The sequence below is a fragment of the Hoplias malabaricus genome, chromosome 2 (assembly GCF_029633855.1).
Source record: "Hoplias malabaricus isolate fHopMal1 chromosome 2, fHopMal1.hap1, whole genome shotgun sequence".
NCBI classification, from domain to species: Eukaryota; Metazoa; Chordata; class Actinopteri; order Characiformes; family Erythrinidae; genus Hoplias; species Hoplias malabaricus.
In genome coordinates this window covers 57,845,315-57,865,611 of record NC_089801.1, presented here as the reverse complement: position 1 = coordinate 57,865,611, position 20,297 = coordinate 57,845,315, and the positions used below count along the sequence as shown (strand labels likewise).

General features: G+C 37.9%; 3 protein-coding genes and 1 long non-coding RNA gene across 10 annotated transcripts in view; 1 reads left to right on the top strand and 3 right to left on the bottom strand.

The window, feature by feature from the left end:
• adgrl1a (adhesion G protein-coupled receptor L1a) overlaps positions 1-1,749 on the bottom strand; it is a 76,316-nt gene extending 74,567 nt beyond the window's left edge. For 2 of the 6 annotated variants that reach the window (XM_066660454.1, XM_066660456.1), the window contains exon 1: positions 1,478-1,748. The gene's annotated coding sequence lies outside the window, so the exon portion shown is untranslated. Of the gene's footprint in view, positions 1-1,477 lie in introns of all 6 variants that reach the window. The other 4 variants (XM_066660459.1, XM_066660455.1, XM_066660458.1 and 1 more) reach the window with 3 other exon arrangements.
• A 3,121-nt stretch (positions 1,750-4,870) lies between these two features.
• LOC136686603 (uncharacterized) lies at positions 4,871-10,447 on the top strand. Its single transcript, XR_010800333.1, has 3 exons — positions 4,871-5,003; positions 7,711-7,776; positions 7,892-10,447. It is a non-coding gene; the product is annotated as an uncharacterized lncRNA (long non-coding RNA).
• Positions 4,997-10,641, bottom strand: LOC136686598 (polymeric immunoglobulin receptor-like). 2 transcript variants are annotated; one of them, XM_066660493.1, is made up of 8 exons: positions 10,467-10,597; positions 7,890-7,985; positions 7,695-7,764; positions 7,253-7,570; positions 7,020-7,073; positions 6,038-6,145; positions 5,849-5,889; positions 4,997-5,474 (listed from the first exon to the last, which is right to left on the bottom strand). In XM_066660493.1, exons 2-8 carry the CDS (start codon positions 7,911-7,913, stop codon positions 5,364-5,366), a joined length of 726 nt encoding a protein of 241 aa, XP_066516590.1. In that variant the 5' UTR covers positions 7,914-7,985; positions 10,467-10,597; the 3' UTR covers positions 4,997-5,363. The 2 variants fall into 2 exon arrangements, with proteins under 2 accessions (XP_066516590.1, XP_066516589.1); XM_066660492.1 differs by having other exon boundaries at positions 7,695-7,985; positions 10,467-10,641.
• Positions 10,642-15,428: 4,787 nt separating this feature from the next.
• LOC136677248 (polymeric immunoglobulin receptor-like) lies at positions 15,429-17,844 on the bottom strand (the record flags this gene model as incomplete). The annotated part of the gene is made up of 3 exons (XM_066654737.1): positions 15,429-15,541; positions 17,069-17,389; positions 17,544-17,844. Coding segments are annotated over 3 exons (735 nt in total), but the record flags the coding sequence as incomplete, so codon positions are not given.
• Positions 17,845-20,297: the final 2,453 nt, after the last annotated feature.

The window sequence follows — 20,297 nt, the reverse complement described above, 5'->3', positions numbered from 1 at the left end:
GGAAGAATGTTGTGAAAGGGACTCAGTGGGGAACTTGTCCTCCTCTGGTCAACAGGAGTCAGGGCATTAAAGGGATGGGTTTACAGTGAATGGACAGTCATGGACTTATATGCTGGGTGTCTGTGAGTGGACAAGAGAGGGAATTAGCCTCTGGACACCACTGACCACTGTTAGATAAACTGTTAGAATGAGGGTAAAGGAGAAACTACAGTGAGTGCTATAGAGATTGTGTACTGATAATACTCTCTCTCTCTCTCTCTCTGGAAGAGATGGGGAACGTTTAATAAAAAATATATATATATAAATAAATAAATAAGAAATACACACAGATGTGAGACCCCAGCACAAAATCAGCCGAAGCGCTCAAACGGAGCCAGTTCATCCATCCAGAAGATCAGAGAGTTAATTATCTGCTCATCTGTAACGATTTCCCTCTCTTTCTTCCTCCATCTCTTCCTCCCTCCCTCCACTCTGTCTTTCTCTCTCTCTCTCTCTCTCTCTCTCTCTCTCTCTCTCTCTCTCTCAGCCACGCACCAGCAAACGCATTCCTCACTCCTTCCTATTACAACCACAGAGAGAGAGAGAGAGAGAGAGAGAGAGAGAGAGAGAGAGAGAGATAGAGGGAGAGCAAGGCCGTGTCGGAGCCCATTTAAAAAACACTCACGCACTGCAGGATTCAGAGTGCGGCCCTGAGGCGGAATTTCCAACACAATTCTGTATATCTACACTGATCAGCCAAAAGATTAAAACCACCTCCTTTTCTCCCCACTAACCACAGGTGCATTGTGTAGCTCTGTTCTGTCCAGCTGATGCTCTGCATACTTTGTTACCACCCTTTCCCCCCTGTTCTTCAGCGCTCAGGACCCCCACAGAGCAGGTGTGATGTGGTGGTGGATCATTCTCAGCGCTGCAGTGACACTGAGTGTGCTGGTGCGAGTGGATCAGACACAGCAGTGCTGCTGGAGTTTTTAAACCCCTCAGTGTCACTGCTGGACTGAGAATAGTCCACCGATCAAAAACATCCAGCCGACAGCGTCCTGTGTCACTGATGAAGGACTAGAGGACGACTGACACACACTGTGCAGCAACAGATGAGCTACTGTCTCTGACTTTACATCTACAACGTGGACCAACGAGGGAGGAGTGTCTCACAGAGTGGACAGAGAGTGGACACAGGGTTTAAAAACTCCAGCAGCACTGCTGTGTCTGATCCACTCTACACCAGCACAACACACACTAACACACCACCACCACGTCAGTGTCACTGCAGCGCTGAGAATGATCCACCACCACATCACACCTGTTCTGCGGGGGTCCTGAGCGCTGAAGAACTGGGAAACATGGGTAACAAAGTATGCAGAGCAACATATGAACTACAGTGTAACTGACTGCAGAAACAGGGAGGTGGTTTTAATGTTGTGGCTTATCAGTGGAGATGTATTTCTGGGAACATACCACAGTATCAGTGGGGTTTTACCTTCTCGTGCTCCTGTGTCCTCCCTTTCTGGGGTTTAGTGCCTGTCGTCCATCCTCCCCCTCTCTTCCTCCTCTCCTCTCCTCCTCTTCTTCCTCCTCCTCTTCTCTGCTCTTCCTCGCGCCGATGCGTAACAGATTAATTTTTAATAAGCTGCCATCTTCCAGGCAGTGGGGAAAAAAATAAACCCAAACCCAGTCCCAGCCCCACCTACGTGCCAAAGTATCCACACCGCACCTCCTCCTCCACCACCTCTTCCCCTGGCGCGCGAGCCCCAGTCACGTGCAGCGCGGCGACTCCATCCCCAAGCGTTTCCCCCTAATCGATCAGTTTGATCAGAAACGTCCCGATTCACTCACTTACCCCCCCGACCATAGGGGGCAACAACAGTAATAATAATGTTATTACTGGCCGTGATGATGATAATGGCAATTGTGATGATGATGATGATGATAGCACTATCATCGCATTTCACTTTGGAGGATATATATTTCAATTGTTATTCATTTGATTTATTAATGTTTTCTCCTCGTCCTTCGGTCTGCGGGGCAGTAATGGGAGAGATAAATAACAACAATAAAAAACAATAATATTAAAATACATATGAACTGTAGATAAATGTGAAAATGGACAGGACGCGTGGATTTAATTTATGATGATTATTTTAGAACTGTTTTATTGTTATTATTAATACTACTATTATTATTACACGCTGTAAATGTAACGAAGACGCCACACAGCACGACAACACCCTCTTTAAAAAGCAGGCCTATAGACACTGACAGAATATGAATAATAACCGTATAAATATTAAAAACACCCCAATTTGGAGGTGAATAATGGTCTGTGTTAGTTCTGCAGTAATCTTACGTGTAATCTTAATAAAGCACAATCGGGAATCTCGGGTTAATATACATCAAATACACCTGCTTGTCTGGAAGGTTTGCACACACAAACAGGCGAATCCTATACACGGCTTTCGACGTCTCGGTGAACAATAAGCCCATCGCGGAGAGGACAGTCAACCCAAATATGACAATAATTATAAACCTTATAATTTGTCTAATTATATCCCATCGCCCGTTCTCGCAATCTGTCCATAGGAGACGCCAGGGTTGGCTTCAAATTTCTCCATCCAGGTCCAAACGCCTCCGCTCGAGGACAATAAACTATTAGCACAAACCAAAAAAGCCTCACATCGAGCCCAACGAACCCCCGGTTCGGACGCAGTCCGTGCTTTTCTCGGCGGAAAACCCAAAACCGTTCTTTAGTCCGTGAGCGAGGGAGCGCTCCTTCATCGCTGGAGCTGCCGAGGCGTTGGTGGCTTTATTCCACCGGTTTTCCGTCATCTCCTACCCCTTTCACCTAATTGGCTAATCTCATCCCGCCTTTTTCGGCACGGAATCTCTGATTGGCTCTTAGCCTTCCCTCCTCCGTTTTGTTTGGCCGATAAGAGAACCCTCACGCCAGGAGTTATTTTTCCTCCCACCTGTTTTCAGCCCGAAGTCAGGCCTCTGCTCAATCTGCCTCTTCGCTATTTGCTGAGTATCAAGTCTGGCCGGCTGTGATTGGCTGACTTCCCGCGCGCGTGAGAGAGTTCTGCGGGCCAACGGCTCTCTGATTTGAATTTCCAACGGGTGTTTTAAGCAAGACGGAATATACGCGGTAGCTTTAGCTGCTTTAACGCATTTTTAGCGTCTAAAATAAAGTATATGCCTCTGTTTTATTAATATGGATGTAATAAGGTTTAATGGATTGTTAATAACTTGCTGGTATAAGTGGATTAGACACACGAATGCTGCTGTTTCTAAACCCGTCATTTTACTGCTGGAGTTAAGTCCACCACACAAATATATCCAGTACATAGCGTCCTGTAATTAGTCCTCCCTGTACACTGATGAAGTGCTGGAAGATGACCAACACAAACTACAAAGTGAATGGACACAGGTTTTAAAATCTCCAGCAGCCTTGTGTTAAATTCACGCTATAGTTGTCTGAGGAGATCAAAATAATGAGAGACAAGACCTTTACCAATAGTGGCTAAAAAAGACAATCTAGAAGCATTGTGATGTTTCTGTGATTGCATTTGCAAATATTATTAAGACGTTTAAAGTCAGTATTGTAGCGAATCTCCCTGGACTCCCTACAAGAGGAAAATCAACCCCTGATTGGGAAGTAATAAACAGAAAATAAAGCCAAGGAAAAATTCCAAAGAGATTAAAGCTAAACTCGAAATTCAACACACATCCATGATACATGATTCAACTAAACGGAATCATCTGAAAGTCTTTCTTTAATGTACTTATTACTTCCTGGCAAATGTAAAATGTAAATGTAAAATGTAACTACTGAGAACTCTATGGAAGAAGACCCAAGAGAATTGCACATAAAATAGCCTAACTGGACTATGCTAAAATGCCTTGGGAAAGAACATACGACAAAACACATGTATACCTTTGACTGATTTTATTATTGCCTAGCTGCATGGAATAGTTGCAAAATTGGTGTGTGTGTGTGTGTGTATAGGAGAGTGTATCCACTTGTTTCTAACATCTCTTTAAGCTATTCGTTTAATACATCTCCATACAGGATTGCATTACTCTTTATGGAAATCTGTGCTTTTAAATGAAGCTTGTTTGCATCTACCATTTACATGCAGAGCTGAGCAGTGAAAGCAAAAATTACAGACATTCACCTTTTTTTCTTAAGTTAATAAAACTTAGAGTTAAGTGAATTATCTAAGTCTAGTAAATCTCTATCCAGTGAGGTCTTCTCTAATATCAATAATAAACATATTATATATAAACATATTATATACCTAAATAAAATATATTCAACATAGTATCACATTACATAAATGTATCTGTGACCAAGAGGCGTCATATTAAATATATGCAAAATATAGAATAATAATTATGAGATGAGAAAGATATACATTTCTATTGTTAATATATAGTAATTTTTAAAAATATGAAAATATTTGTTCAATCAGTCTTTAAATGTTATATGTTTGTAGCAGTCTTATCCAGTGAAAGTGTCACATTACAGTGGCAGATCATGTGACATTTTTCAGGTATTAAAAGCAGAATTATTTGAATTATTTTCCTGAAAAACAATATTTATTTCAAAATATCTGCTAATAAAAAAAAGGCAATTTCACTGGCTGAAATCACTTAAATCAAGTTAAAACCTTATATTTTAAATGAGAAATCCATTAAAAATTATATTAGATATATAACCTAACCTTAGGTTAATTATTTTAATGGTGTAAAGTCATTTAGCATTGGACCCATACTTTATTACTCTGAGAAAAACACCCAGTGTAACTTAATGTAAACTGAGTAACTTAGAATTACATAACTCATAGCTCAAATATTCTGCAGTGTTGTTAACATTGAAAACATTCAGGTCAGAGATTTTGTACTTGAATTACTCCAGTCTGCACAATTGTTTTTCCAGGTTGTCTTTGAGAAGAATGTTTCTCCTGCCTCTGCTTTGGATGATTATATCTCAGATCCAGTTTTCTCAGGTGAGAAAGGTTTGATTTCAGAGTAGAAGTTCTATGATGAGAGGGCCATATATGCTCCCATCTCTACTAAAAATGCACAGCCACAGTTTCAGTCTGTGAATCACTGGAGGAAATGTTAGTACTCAGAGAAGTCCAGAAGTTGCATGCAGGAGCTTACTTTTGAAAATGATAAAATTTCTTTAAGATTGTTGAGAGCATCATATTTAAGCTGATGTTCAGGAAGTAGGGGCTTTCTCATACACAACACAGACAATCTGCTGGTTTTTATGAGTTTCAGTGTGGTCATTGGAGTTTAAACGTTGGAAGACGGTTTAACGGGAATATGGTTGGTTGGTTGGTTTGAGGTGTAGAAAAAAAAATCTAGTATTCAGATTCAGGCTCGGTGGTAATGGGATCCAGGCTCTCGTAGATTGAAACGGATTGGTTTTTGTTGGGTTTTAAGTTCTGGTAGACCAGATCCATGTCCATGTTCTGGTTTCCAGATGGACCATTTTCATTATAAGTAGATTAATTCATAAGAAGAACACAAAGTACAGATTAATTAATCTCCACACCTTATCACTTATTGTATGTTTTATAAACAATTAGAAGTCAATTTTTAGTTAGAATTTAGATTGACTTATTTTACATTCAGACACCATAACTTGTAAAACGTTTAAGATAGAAACATGGAGGGTAGGATAATAATAATAATAATTATATATTATATAATGAATGATTCATGTTCTGATGCTGTACTGATTATTGATACTATAGAAACAATAACCTGAAAAGTATTAGATTTGAGGCTGAGTTGCAGTCATTTTTTTTGTATTCATGAGTAGAAATCTATTCAGTTCACTTACTGCATGATTTGCTCCACATTGTCTGTTCATAAAGGCAGAGTCTATAAAGAGAAAAATACAAAGACTCAGTACAATTTGTTAGTTGAGTTTAAAAGTGGGAATAGTGACAATGGAATGTAATTCTTGTCCTGGACAGACTTTCCAAACACATCTGAAATCTACACACCAAAATTTGTGTGTGTTATTTACCTTGTGTTTTCTTGTGTCTCAGTGTAAAGAAGATCAAAGCTGACACTGAAATCAGTAGCAAAGCTACACACACACACACAGTGATGATGACGATGAAGGAAGGGCAAACTGGAGAAAAAACAAAAACAGAAAAAATACATAACACAACTGACATTTCACAACTGAACACAAGACTAAGTAGAGTCACAGTTATTTACTCTCTTTGATTGACACAGTGCAGGTTTAGTGTGCACAAGCCAGAGACCTCGCTTAATTTATTTTTAGTGGCCAAAACTACAATTAAGTGTACATTTTTCAGACTTAGAAAATACACCAAACAAAAAAATATACAGAATACTCAGCAACTAATTATAAGGTCACATTTCAGTATATGTCACACCTTGCCTTTATTCCATTCTGTTCAGCAGCCATACCTCTAAATTTCTGTTGCTTAAGTTGGTTGCATGTTCAGTTTCTCAGCACCACATTAATCCGAAAAGCCTTTAGTTATTTTTTGCATCTTTGTCAGAAATACACCAGTTAGTTTGATTTTCTCCTTTTGTTTCTATTCCCTTTCTTTCAAGGCTTATCTCTCTCAAGCTCAAGGTTCTTTAAGACCCACAGTGTTGAGTTGTTTTTCTCACAGTGAAAGGATGGACACAGATAGTTGTGGATGTGTTCAGATTAAGCAAGAATGGAGCTGGATGTTCTCTCAAAGATGACCAGGACTGATGATCAGGACTTTTTAAGGTCTAGCATGACTGTTCAGTGTTTCAGCTTCTCCACTGGGAAAAAGATCTGTTTATAAACCCACTTTAAGTTACCTCCCACCCATCTATTATGTGAGAGGATTTCCTTATATTTCTATCATAACCAACACCAGATTATAAAGTTGTTTTCAAAACTGATATTTTGTTGGAGGTTAAATGAAAGAAATGTGGTCTCTGTCTTTTGCACAAACTCCCTTGTTCACATTTAAAATGGAGATTGAATTGGTGTTTACCGGAGTGTTTACTGGAATATTCTCCAGATGGTGTTGTTGTTGCTGGGCTGGTCACTTGGGAATAGAACATGATTTTTTTACAAATTTTTTAAACCACATAACATAAATAGTCTGTTGATGAAAGGCACTTGGTATATGCATTGGTGAGTTTCATTTTAAGGCTTATAGATATTTCCCAGTAATACTAACGAATTTCAGTATTGCGTAATAACAGAAAACAGCTGTGCTCTCACCAGTGACCTGCAGCTGAATCGATGTGTAGTAGGAGAAATAACTGACCAACTTCTCACTGTTCCATGCAGCACAGTAATAATCTCCTTTATCTTCTTCTTTCACATCCCTGATTTTCACACTGACAACCTCTGAGTCTTCAGACATGGAGAATCTGTTGATTTGAGACCAAGTTCTATTGATCACTTTAGTAACAACCTGTCCATTTAATTTGTGGAAACTTTTTGCATTTGATTTAAACTCCTCTGGAGATGAACAGTTGATGGTGAGAGTCTCTCCCAGAAAACCAGTCACAGCACTTGGACAAGAACAAATCGGACCTGTCATACATACAAATTAAATGACATCTCAATGACCTTATGATCTCTTTATTCTTTCAGAAATGTCTCAGTTTATACAGAATTTCATGATGAATATCATTAGTGAGATATTTATGTTTCTAACCTCTCTTTACTTTCAGTTCCACATCATTACCCCATCGTCCAGTCTCTCCACACTGATAGGATCCAGAGTCCTGTAAACTCAGGTTTTTATAGATCACTGTAAAATCTTGATTAGAATTATACAGAGAAACTCTCTCTTTATGAACCCATGTGTTCTCTCTTTGTACATTTATACACTCATCTGTTCCCTTCTTACAGAAATATTTTTCATTCTGTCCATACTGCTGGTGTTTACAGTAGATCTTCACGATTCTTCCCATGTAGCCAATCACATCAAAGCAGCCCACTGGACCTGCCAATCAGAAGAAAGGTTTTAACTTATCTCATCTGAGATTCCTACCTCTTCTTGGGTCGTTCTCTGTAATATGATTAAACTCAGTATCCCTAGATAAATGTTTGCCAGTTTCTGCAAATATAAATGTAATTTCAAAGAAAAAAAACCAAACAGATTTTACAGTTACACATTAAATGAAAACACACACAGACTCAAGTGGAATGTTTTGTTCAAATCAAGTCTTTTGTTCTTTTTGCTGAAAAATTGAGCATGTGCATCTGTATGATAACTCATTCCACTATAAACTCTGGGTTAAGGAGGGTTCTGTGTAGGTGAGATGTATGATCTCATCAGTTTTTCTAAAACAGCAATATGTAATATTCATTCATTCATTCATTCATTCATTCATTGTCTGTAACCCTTCTCCAGTTCAGGGTCGCGAACAACACATCTGTCAAACATACAAAATAAATGACATCTCAATGACCTTATGACCTCTTTTTTCTTTCAGAAATATCTCAGCTTATACAAAATTTCACGATGAATATCATTAGGGAGATATTGATGTTTCTAACCTCTCTTCCCTTTCAGTTCCACATCATGACTCCACCCTTCAGTCTCTCCAAACTGGTATAATCCAGTGTCCTGTAAACTCAGGTTTCTAAAAACCACTATAAAAATCCAGCAAGGTCAAATAGACAAAGTCTCTTATTATGAACCCATGTGTCCTGTGTTTGTATATTTATACACTCATATGTTCCCTTCGTACAGAAATATTTATTATTCTGTTCAGACTGTTGCTGTTGATAGTAGATCATGACACTTGATCCTGATTAGCCAAACACATCAAAGCAGCCCACTGGAAATGCCAATGAGAAGCAGGTTTTTAACAGATCTTAACAATGTTATGTCCTCTTCATTGTAGCAGGGTTTAATATCTATATAGTGGGTTAGCATAGTTGGTAACACCAATGATTTTCATATAGCAAACTAGAGTTAATTTCCCTACTCAGGCAGAAACACCACTTCTCACTATACCAATAAAGGTCTTTGAGCAAAACTCCTACAACTCCCTCTGTAATATTTAAATCTGTTAGTGTCTCTAGATAAGAATGTCTACCAAATGCCACAAATGCAAAATAGATCCAGATGGGGTTGGACGCCATCAGGTTTGTCTGTTGTCACAGATTCTCAGTGTATCCAAGTGGCAGAAGGTGTCCGGTTTAGTGGCTGCAGGATTTCATGTCTGCTTTTTAGAGATGATGTGGTCCTGTTGGCTTCATCGAGACAGGTCCAGTTTGCAGCAGGCAGGTATGAGAGTCAGTACCTCCAAATCTGAGACCATGGTACTCAGTTAGAAAAATTGTTGTGCGCTCTCTCCTGGTTAGAAGTGAGCTCTTTCCTCAAGTGGAGTTCAGGTATCTTGGGGTCTTGTTCATAAGTACAGGAAAGATGGGGCAGTAGGCTGACAGACGGACTGGTTTGTTGTGGTGAAGAGAGAGCTGAGCCAAAAAAGCAAAGCTCTCAATTTATCGTTCAATCTACAGCCCAACCCTCATGAGGTCATGAGTTTTGTGTAATGACTGAAATAATGAGATCACGGGTACAAGTGGCTGAAATGAGTTTGTCTCTGCAGGGTGTCTGGACTATCCCTTAGAGACAGGGTGAGGAGTTCGGAAATCTGAAGTAGACTCACATTGGAGTCACTGCTTCTTTATGTAGAGACGAGCTAATTAAGGTGGTTTGGGCATCTGGTGTGCATGCCTCTCTGGTGAGGTGTTCCTGGCATATCCAAAGGGGATGAGACCCCAGAGAAGACCCAGAACACGCTCGAGAGTTTATATGTCTCATCTGGCCTGGGAACGCTTCAGTATCCCCCCAGTAGAGCTGGAAAAGGTGGCTAGGTAGAGGGAGGTCTGGGTTTCTTTATTCTGACTGTTGTCCCTACAACCCGGACCCAGATAAGCAGTAAATAATGGACTGGTAACCATTCAAATTCCAAACAATGATCTTACTGTCAAAAATTAAAGGAATATAAATGCATAGACCACTTGATCACAGTAAAATGAGGATAAAATAGAGGTCTTTAGGTGTGGGAAGTTTGAAGTCATTGTTTTTTTATTATTATTATTCTTTCTGAAGGGTTCCTAAAGCATTTATAAATCTGAGCATTTTTCTTGAGTTTCAGATTAAGCAATGTGTGTGTATTCTCACATTCTGTTCAGTAGACCTTCTCTTTTAAACACTTCTTTGACCTTGGAGAATGCAGTAGTAGTACCTCCTGAACAGCAACTCACATTAGAGCAGACTCTAGACCAGACAATCAAACTTAAGCTTTCCGTTTCTTATATTTCTTATGTTAATCAGTTTTTCCAGGTTCCCTCACTCCTACAGAATGTCTACTAATACAGAACTAGGATCTTACACAGTGTTAAAGACGCTGTAAGAACAGAGTTCAAAATCAGCTATGTCACATTCAGTTAAAGTAGAACATTTGACCTGAGATCAGGAAGAAGGTGAAGATGAGGAGGGTCTTCATCCTGAACTGAGCTCCAGCTTCACTGATGTTCACCCAAACTCCAGTCCACTGTTTTTAAAATTGTGTGAGTTTGGTGTTGTTCTCCTCAGCGGTCAATCCTACTTCTCTTTAGAATATGTTGTCCTCTTTCTATGTGGTTTTGCCTCAGCAAGAAGTACATCCCCTCCTTTCAGCATTGCTGCCCACACATCAGGTTAAATACAGAGGATATGAGGTTGTGTGTTTGTTATTTCAACATAGCTCTGCTGCTATAGACCCATCAAAACACCTTAGAAAAGAGCAAACTTTGAAACAGGCCCCAAAGACGAGTAAAGAATAATTGACCACTGACCAACAAAAAAAATCAACACAAGAGCCCAACACTGAACAATGTCAACACAGATTTCAACATAAAGTTATAATGTTGGAAGCAGGAGAAACGATCAGCATAAGCATCAGACTGACTTAGACAAGTGTCTGAAAAACACAGGGTCTTATGTAGACAGTACTGACTAAAAGTGGTCCAAGGAAGGACAACCTGTGTCCATAAACAGGGTCATGGATCCCAAGACTCACTGATATGTGAGGAGAGTGAAGGGGTCAGGCTGGGCACACAGCTCCTTCCACAGCAATCTGTACTGACCTGTGACTTTTGACCCCTTTTTATTAGAGCAGCATTAACTGTTTCAGCAGTGAGAATTACTGGGCAGACTTACCGTCACTGCCCAAGTGCATCAGTGACCTTTGGGCACCAATGACCCTGTCGTCAGTTATGTCCACCAAAATGTGTTACTTATCTCATCATGCACTGAACATGTGGACCAAGCTTGGTCTCAGCAGGTGAGTGTATTTTTGTAATCACTATAGTCTATTGAAATTAAAATGCCTGGTTATTTGTTTAAATTAATAAAACACATCTTATTTGTTTCAGAGTAAAACTTGAATGTTCTGGCGCATTTTGCACATTCATGTTTCTTCAAGTCTGTTCTTATCTTATTGAAACATGGCAAACAAGCTGATTTGTTCGCTTGATAATCGGCCACTGAAGTTTGGGCACTTGTACACGGGTTTTGCAATCCAGAGCAAGTCATCACTTCTGCTTTTTAGACAGGTTCACAAACATTTGGTTCACAACTTCAAACCCTCTCACATAAAAATGTATTTTTGTTTTAATTAAGATTTCTTTGTGTAAATTCGAATGTCAATTACTACCTCAACAGACATCTTCCCAAATACAAGTCTATATACACAGTACTTTGCAAAAGTTGTAGGCACCAGAGATTATAATTTAAAAATAATTTTTATCTGAGCAGTTTTTATTTACTAAAAACAAACAACAAATAACACCCAACATAAACCTAAATAACATTATTCCAGTGTGATACTCTGTGTATGAATGTGTTGGTTTAACTTTTTCCAAATCTCTCCTCGTGGAGTTCGTATTATTTGAGGTTACCATCCAATACCTAGTTTTACTGGTTGATAAATAATGATTTTAAATAATGTGTGCTGCTGATTTAACAAATTCATGCAAATCAAGGAGAATCGGAACAAAACATTGTTCTTCAAACTCACTCTCACCTTCTACTTTAGAAAACATATATTTATTTGTTTTATATTATTATTTGTATTCACTGTGATTATGTATAAACTTATACAAGCACCACGCTCACTGAGAAGGCATTAGTTTAAACATATATCATTATCATATATATATATATATATATATATATATATATAGTTTAAATCAAAGGTTCAACTTTTATAAAAATACAGTACATGCCCTTCATGTCCATTTTAATGTTAATTTTTAATATTTTGTCCCAGAAATAATTGCAATGAAACATTTTATGCCTCTAATGTATTACCACAAACCATAATAGTACATTTATGCAATAAACATTTGCCAGAACATATTTGCATTGAATATTCATAAATTGGAACTGGTATGTAACAAATTTTCTGAATATATAAAACATTGACAAATAAAACCACTGTTTTTTAAAAAAATGACAAAATGGCTCCAAAATAGAGAGAACAGATTGATGGAATTCACACACTTACAAAGCTCAGTTTAACAATAGGATTCCAGAAAATTTGGTTGTTAAAATATGATATAGAAACAAAGTGGTCTAATAAGCTAGAGTGAGCACTTTCCCAGGACATGCACAGGTGACTTTAATGACCTTTGAAGGTCATGACCTCAGTTGAACACTTCTTCCCAAGAACACCACTTTTTATTCAGTACAGTGTCCCCATTATTGTACTCAGGCACTGGGATCTGCTCAGACCACAAAAAAGGCACAAGGTCACTAGCCTCTTTTATGGCATATTTTTCATAAATTTGCATCAGGTGAATTTATGCTTGAAGCCTGGAAATGGCAGTTTGTTATTATTATTATTATTATTATTATTATTATTATTATTATTGGAGGTGTTTTCATTTTTCTAACTATGATGATAATTAAGACAGCATGCTGGTGTTGCTGGGAGCATCATAGTCCCACACCAGAGACCCAACACCTACCTCCGGTTATTGTCTGTGAGGAGTGTGTTGTATTCTGCTTTTGTCTGCATGCGTTACCTCTGGGCAGATTATGGAGACATTGTGAACCAAATTTGAGTAAGTGAGGGGTCCACAACTTTTCAACCCACCATCATTTGGTTATGAGTTTAAATTCTGAACAATCTAGCATTGGGATCCAGATTCCATGGTATTGCGATCCAGATTCTCATAAATTGAATCTGATTGGCTGGTTTTGGGTTCGTAGTTCTGGTAGGTAAGATCCATTTCCATATTCTGGTAGGCACGTGGACCATTGATTTTCAAACAAAGAACAAAAAACAGCAAAAAGTGAAATGTTATGGAGATTACAAACATGGTGAATCATGTTTAAGTTTGACTGCTCTCAGATTCAGACATCAGAATTTCTGGAGAGTTTAAATAAAAACATGGGGTGTTGTACACAATATAAACATACTCACAGTATAAAACTGCATTCAATTTTAAACCTCATGTCATTTTTCTTAATTTTAAGTAAGACATTTAAACTGAAATGCCCACACAAGTTAGACTGCCTGTTTAAAAGCCCCAAGATCAGAATCTAAGATGGCTACCCCTGTATTGACAAACTGTAAAAGCAGTGGTATCGTTTTTCATAAGCATTTATTAACGCTTCTGTTTGTGTCTCATTATCTCAGTCATACAGACAGTACTGGCCCACTGCAGTAAGGGGAAGTGATTCCATGGTGTTTGGATATGTACAATTTCAGAAAATGCATTGTTATCAAGTGGCCATTACCAGCTCTGACATCCAGCTTACAAGGTAAATGAAATACAGCATAAGCCATGTTTTAATTCTGTACTGATGCTATACAAACAGTAATATATGAAATATATTAGGTTTGATTTAGAATTGTTTTTTGCTGTTATTTGTGTAGACATCTGTTCAATTCACTTACTGTCTCATGTATTTCTGAAGATCTGTTGTTAAACGCAGGGACTACAAAGAGAAAACATCAATCATGCAGAGGTTCTGTTCAGTTTCTCTCCACTATAGGAAGTATTCATTAATTAGAGGGGGAAATTCATGAACTATCTTTGAATTTGGCTTCTCGAACATTGCTAACATTGTTGAAATATTAGCTTACATATTTCTGCAGAGCTATAAAGTTAGTTTTCGAACATTCAATTCAATATTACCATTAAAACAACATCAGCTTAAAAAGACTGCCAAATGTTTTTAGCGCTACCTAAATAAAAAACGGTAATTTTATTTAGAAAAATTAAAAAAAGATTTCCAATGTATTTTGACTGCCAAGTTTAAAAAAAATCCACGTAAAAATATATTTAAACTTTATATAAATTACCAATTCAAAAAAGCCTTAAAAATGTCTGATATATTTTGACCAACAAACATTTATTTAGACATCCACATTAAATAATTTACAACTTTAAATAAACCTTAAAACATTAAAAAGACTTTGAATATATTTTGACCACTGTCTTTTAAAAAATCCCATATTAAAAAAACAACCATTTTTAAATAACAAATTATTTAAAATTCCAAATTAAATAAATGACCAATTCAAACCAACCTTAAAACCTTAATAAATCAGGCAGTACATTTTGATTTAAGACTACTAGTATATTTTAACCACCACTTTAAAAAATGGCCATTTTGTTTAGACTTCCACATTAAATAAATAACTATGTCAAATAAACAGCTTACAAAAACCCTGCCACCTTAAAAATCTAGATATTTATATTATATATATAGGTTTATATTTATACTATCATGTTGAAGAAACTGATGTTGGAATTACATGTTCCACCTTAAAAATCCAGTCACATTTATCCAGCACCTTATGCTGTTATGCTTGTATTAGTCTCTATGTGTATGAGTCTGTGTGCATTTTCTATGATTGTCTGTGTAAGTGTGGCAGTTATATGTCAATGTTCCGGAAAGTTCTGCCATACATTTCCTATAGGGGGACCATGTCTTGTTTGAACAAACGCTCTACAAATACTACCTCAGATTGCAAAACTAAACTTTGTATAAGAAAGGAACCTTTTCCAATCAATTTGGCGCAACACACACAAACATTTAAAAAAGGCGTGCTCACCCAGGCAAAAAAATACATTGAAGTCTATGGTGACCTGGACCATAACTAGTGCAGAATAAATGCTCATTCAATCAATAATCAAATGGATTACCCACTCTAGCCGTTCTCATTCAAATGAATGGAGGGATATTGAACGAGGGATAAAATGAGACAAATGAGTGGGAATGGCCTGATTTTTGTCCGGATGGGTCCTGGTGTGCCCAGGTCTCACAATGTGAAATCTCATGAATGTAGCTTGTAAACTGAATTAAAACATTTCGGCCAATGTATTCAGATGTGTGTGTGTGTGTGTGTGTGTGTGTGTGTCTGTGTGTGTGTTAGTTAGAACCTTGTGTATACAAGCATCCCAGTTTGTAGAAGATAAGAGCTGCTACTCCATTCAGCAGCAGAGTCACACACACACACACAGTGACGACTATGATGAAGAAACCTGGAGACATCAAAAAAAGACGATTGAACAGTTAGAGGCCTGTATTAGACATGAATGGGAGAGCATTCCTATTTCTAAACTTGAGAAACTGGTCTCTTCTGTCCCCAGACGTCTGTTGAGTGTTGTAAGAAGGGGGGATGCCACACAGTGGTAAAAAATGGCCTTGTCCCAACTTTTTTGGGATTTGTTGACGCCATGAAATTTTGAAACAATATATTTTTAAAATGATTTTCTCAGTTTAAACTTTTGATCTGTGATTTGTGTTCTATTCTGAATAAAATATTAGATGTTGGCACCTCCACATCATTGCATTCAGTTTTATTCACAATTGGTTTAGCGTCCCAACTTTTTTGGAATCCGGTTTGTACACACAGTACAAGTCAAATGTTTGGACACACCCACTCAGGGAGGGTTTCCTTGGTTTTGGGCCATTTTCCACATGTTGTGAACGTACAGTACCATACAAAAGTTTGGACATTTTCTCATTCAATGATTTTTCTTTGTTTCTTATTATTTTCAACATTCTAAATGAATGTGGAAGACATTAAAACTATGAAGGAACACACATGGAACTATGTAGTAAACAAAAAAGTGTTAAACAAAACAGAATATGTTTTATACTTTAGACTCTTCACAGTAGCCCCATTTTGCTTTGATGGCATCTTTGCACAGTCTCGTCGTTCTCTCAGTCGGCTTCATGAGGTCATCACCTGGAACGGTTTTCAGTGAACAGCTGTGGCCTCTTCGAGAAATAATCTGTAGAACTGCTCTCTTCTTAATGTTTCTGAGACCATAACTTTCCACCAGTCACTAATTAGATGTTTCCCAACTTTTGACTGATACAGCAGGATTACAGTAGGATATACCATAGGATTTGTACTCAGTAGGATTCATTTATTTTTCAACATTATAGAAAGTACCATTATATTACAGAAAACAGTAGAGTCCTCAGAAACTAATTATAAGGACGGTCCTATTTTCTCCACTGAGAACCACCCCACCCCCATGATCTCCCCCATTATTCTAGAGCATTTTCTTAAATCTCCATCCTAGCTATCTCTGGATTTTTTACTTATTAGCATATGTACGTAATTACTATTTTGCTGGAAATTAAATAATTGAAGGGTAGTGTCTGACTTTGCACTGAACCCCTGATTGTACACATTTAAAATGGACATTGACTGAATGAGGTGGTTCTTACTTAAATTATCTTCAGGTGAGCCTGGTTGTTTTTCAGGGCTGTTCACTATAAACAAACAACATTGTAAAGTGTAAATATTCACACCCCTTGGTATCTTACAGACATCAGACTGAAGAACTACAGCTCTAGGATATTCTTGTGAAAAGCATGGACAAAAATATTCTCTTAGTCAGACCACTGGATAAAATTATAATCTCAGATGAATCTCTAAGTTGGGACGTTATTTCTGCACTTGGAAAATGCAAAGGTGATGCTTTTGTATCTATTCCAGTAATATTTAAAAATGTTCATTAATATAGAAAAACAGAAAAGAGTTGTTCTCTTACCAGTGACCTGCAGCTGAATCGCTGTGTAGAGGGAGTTATACCTGATCATCTCCCCCTTCCACACTCCACAGTAATAAACTCCGCCATCTTTTTCTCCCACATTCCTGATTACCATAATGACAACTTTAGAGCGTCTGTCTTCAGAGATGGAAAATCTGTCGCTTTGAGACCATGTATTATTGATCAGTTTAGTGAAATTATGACGATTCACTTTGTAGAAGTATTTGGTGTTTGTCTTAAACTCCTCTGGAGATGAACAGTTGATGGTGAGAGTCTCTCCCAGAAAACCAGTCACAGCACTTGGACCCGAACAACACGGATCTGTCAATCACACAATATAAAAGACATCATCTAATAATTTAAGGTGGAGTTTCTCAATGACCTCATGACCTCTTTATTCTTTCAGAAATATCTCAGTTTATACAGAATGAATAATTCTGATGAATATCATTAGTGAGATAATGATGTTTCTAACCTCTCTTCACTTTCAGTTCCACATCTTGACTCCACCCTTCAGTCTCTCCACACCGATATGATCCAGAGTCCTGTAAACTCAGGTTTCTGTAGACCACCATAAAATGTCCAGGATATTCAATTAGAGAAAGTCTCTCTTTATGAACCCATGTTTTCTGTGTTTGTACCTTTATACACCAATCTGTTCCCTTCTTACAGAAATATTTTTCATTCTGTCCATACTGCTGGTGTTTACAGTAGATCCTCACAATTCCTCCTGGGTAGCCAATCACATCAAAGCAGCCCACTGGTCCTGCCAGAAGAAAGCAATTGCATCATCTCAGATTCTTATCCGTCCATTGGTCTTTTTCTGTAATATGATTATATTTGTCAGCAGTTCTGCATAAGAACATCTGCTAAATGATTTAAAACATAAATGTAACTTTTTTGTAAAAAACAAAAATATTATTTCATAGTTCAGTCACTTATATTTGAATTAGAATCACTTTATTGGCCATTGTGCCTACACACAAAAAAATTGTTATCTGCATTAACCCAGTCTATGCAGTGAAACACATTTACACACACACTAGTGAACACTTGGTTGTAATCACACATGCCCGGAGCAGTGGGCAGCCCTGCACAGTCGTGACCTGCCAGCTCTGGTGATAGAACCAGCAAACTTCCAGTTACAAGCCCAGTTCCTTATCCTCCAGGCCACAGCTACCCCTAAATATAAGTTAATTTGGGTGTTAGGAATAACAGATTGGCCAATTCTTGGCATGAGGGTCTTATAAGAAAACTAAATCTACTCAATTGTTAAGGAATTACACAGCATTATCTCTATGTAGACCATATGCCCAACAGTGTTCATAAATCTAAAATAATCTGTCACAAAACAAAGATTTTATTTATATATTTCTGTGATTATAACAAGTGAGTGTAAGTTAATTCTAAAATATTTTGGCCCAGATGGCATTCGCTGCTATTGATTAAAACAAGTGTCAATCAATTTTGACCCTCTTGCTAATCCTTGTGGAGAGCAGCATCCAGCAGTTCTTGTATTTCTCAAGAACAGTTATGTGAAGATGGGTATAAAAACCGCCTGGAATTTGTCCAGTGTCTGAAAAACACAGGGTCTTATGTAGACAGTACTGACTAAAAGTGGTCCAAGGAAGGACAACCTGTGTCCATAAACAGGGTCATGGATCCCAAGACTCAATGATATGTGAGGAGAGTGAAGGGGTCAGGCTGGGCACACAGCTCCTTCCACAGCAATCTGTGCTGACCTGTGACTTTTGACCCCTTTTTATTAGAGCAGCATTAACTGTTTCAGCAGTGAGAATTACTGTTTTCTTTCTGTGGAATTAAACCAGACAGACTTACCGTCACTGCCCAAGTGCGTCAGTGACCTTTGGGCACCAATGACCCTGTCGTTAGTTATCGTCTGACACAGAATGTTCTAACATATTTTGCACATTCATGCATCTACAAGGCTTCTGTTCTTATCTTATTGGCACATGTGACACAAAAGCTGATTTGTTTACCTGATTATCAGCCACTGGAGCTGAAGTACTCACACAAGAGTTTCGCAATCGTCACTTCTGTTCTTTAGACAGAGGATGTAGCACAACTTTAAACCCTCTCACATTAATATTATATTATATTATATATATATATATATATATATATATATATATATATATATATATATATTATAATTGAATGAATGAAATATAGGGCCCTACATGGTATGGTACCCAGCTACATATCTAACATGGTGGTTTTGTACAGGTCATTTCCATCATTAGGCTCCTCAGACCAGCTCTACCTGGAGGTCCCACGCTGCCAGCTAAAGCTCAAGGCTGATAGAGCATTTTCCAGAGTTGTTGCAACTCTGGAACAGTCTTCCATTTCACATTAATTAGTCCACTACATTAGACATTTTAAAACAAACATTAAAACCTTTTTTATTTGCCCAGGCATTTGTTATTTCTTAGAGATAATGCATTAATTGCTCTGTTCTTCTTGTGTGCCTGGTGTTTTCCACTGTCCAAATGTTCTTATTTCTGCTATTGTCAGTACTCACTTGCTTCTTGTCATTTCAAATAACTGTCTATTTGTTTGCCCTGATCTAATTTAGGTTTAATTCTTTTATAGTTTTTATCCTTCTAATCATTCTTATAGCCTTATTTTATTAATTGATGTTATCCTATTTTATTCTAGTAAAGTGTATAATAGATACCACCTAGATGTAGTGGTATCTATTATAGATATCATATCTAGATAGGTGGTATAATAGATACCACCTATTGTTTTAACATTTCTTTGATTCACTTTTTATTGTGAAGCACTTTGGCTGACACTTGCTGTCTTTTTAAATGTGTGATATAAATAAAGCTGTCTGGTCTAATGTTTAGTGATTATTATGACAACCAGATGTCTTTACATACAGGATTACATCATTTTTGAAGAAAGAATTTGGAGAAATAGGTGACCACTGTTAATCACACAGAACTGGAAATATCAACCAAATACAATCCATCCATCCATCCATTATCCACCGCTTATCCGGGTCCGGGTCGCGGGGGAAGCAGTCGGAGCAAAGAAACCCAGACCTCCCTCTCCCCAGCCACCGACGCCAGCTCCTCCGGGGGTATACCGAGGCGTTCCCAGGCCAGTCGAGACATATAGTCTCTCCAGCGTGTTCTTGGTCTGCCCCGGGGCCTCCTCCCCGTTGGACATGCCCGGAACACCTCTCCAGGAAGGCGTCCAG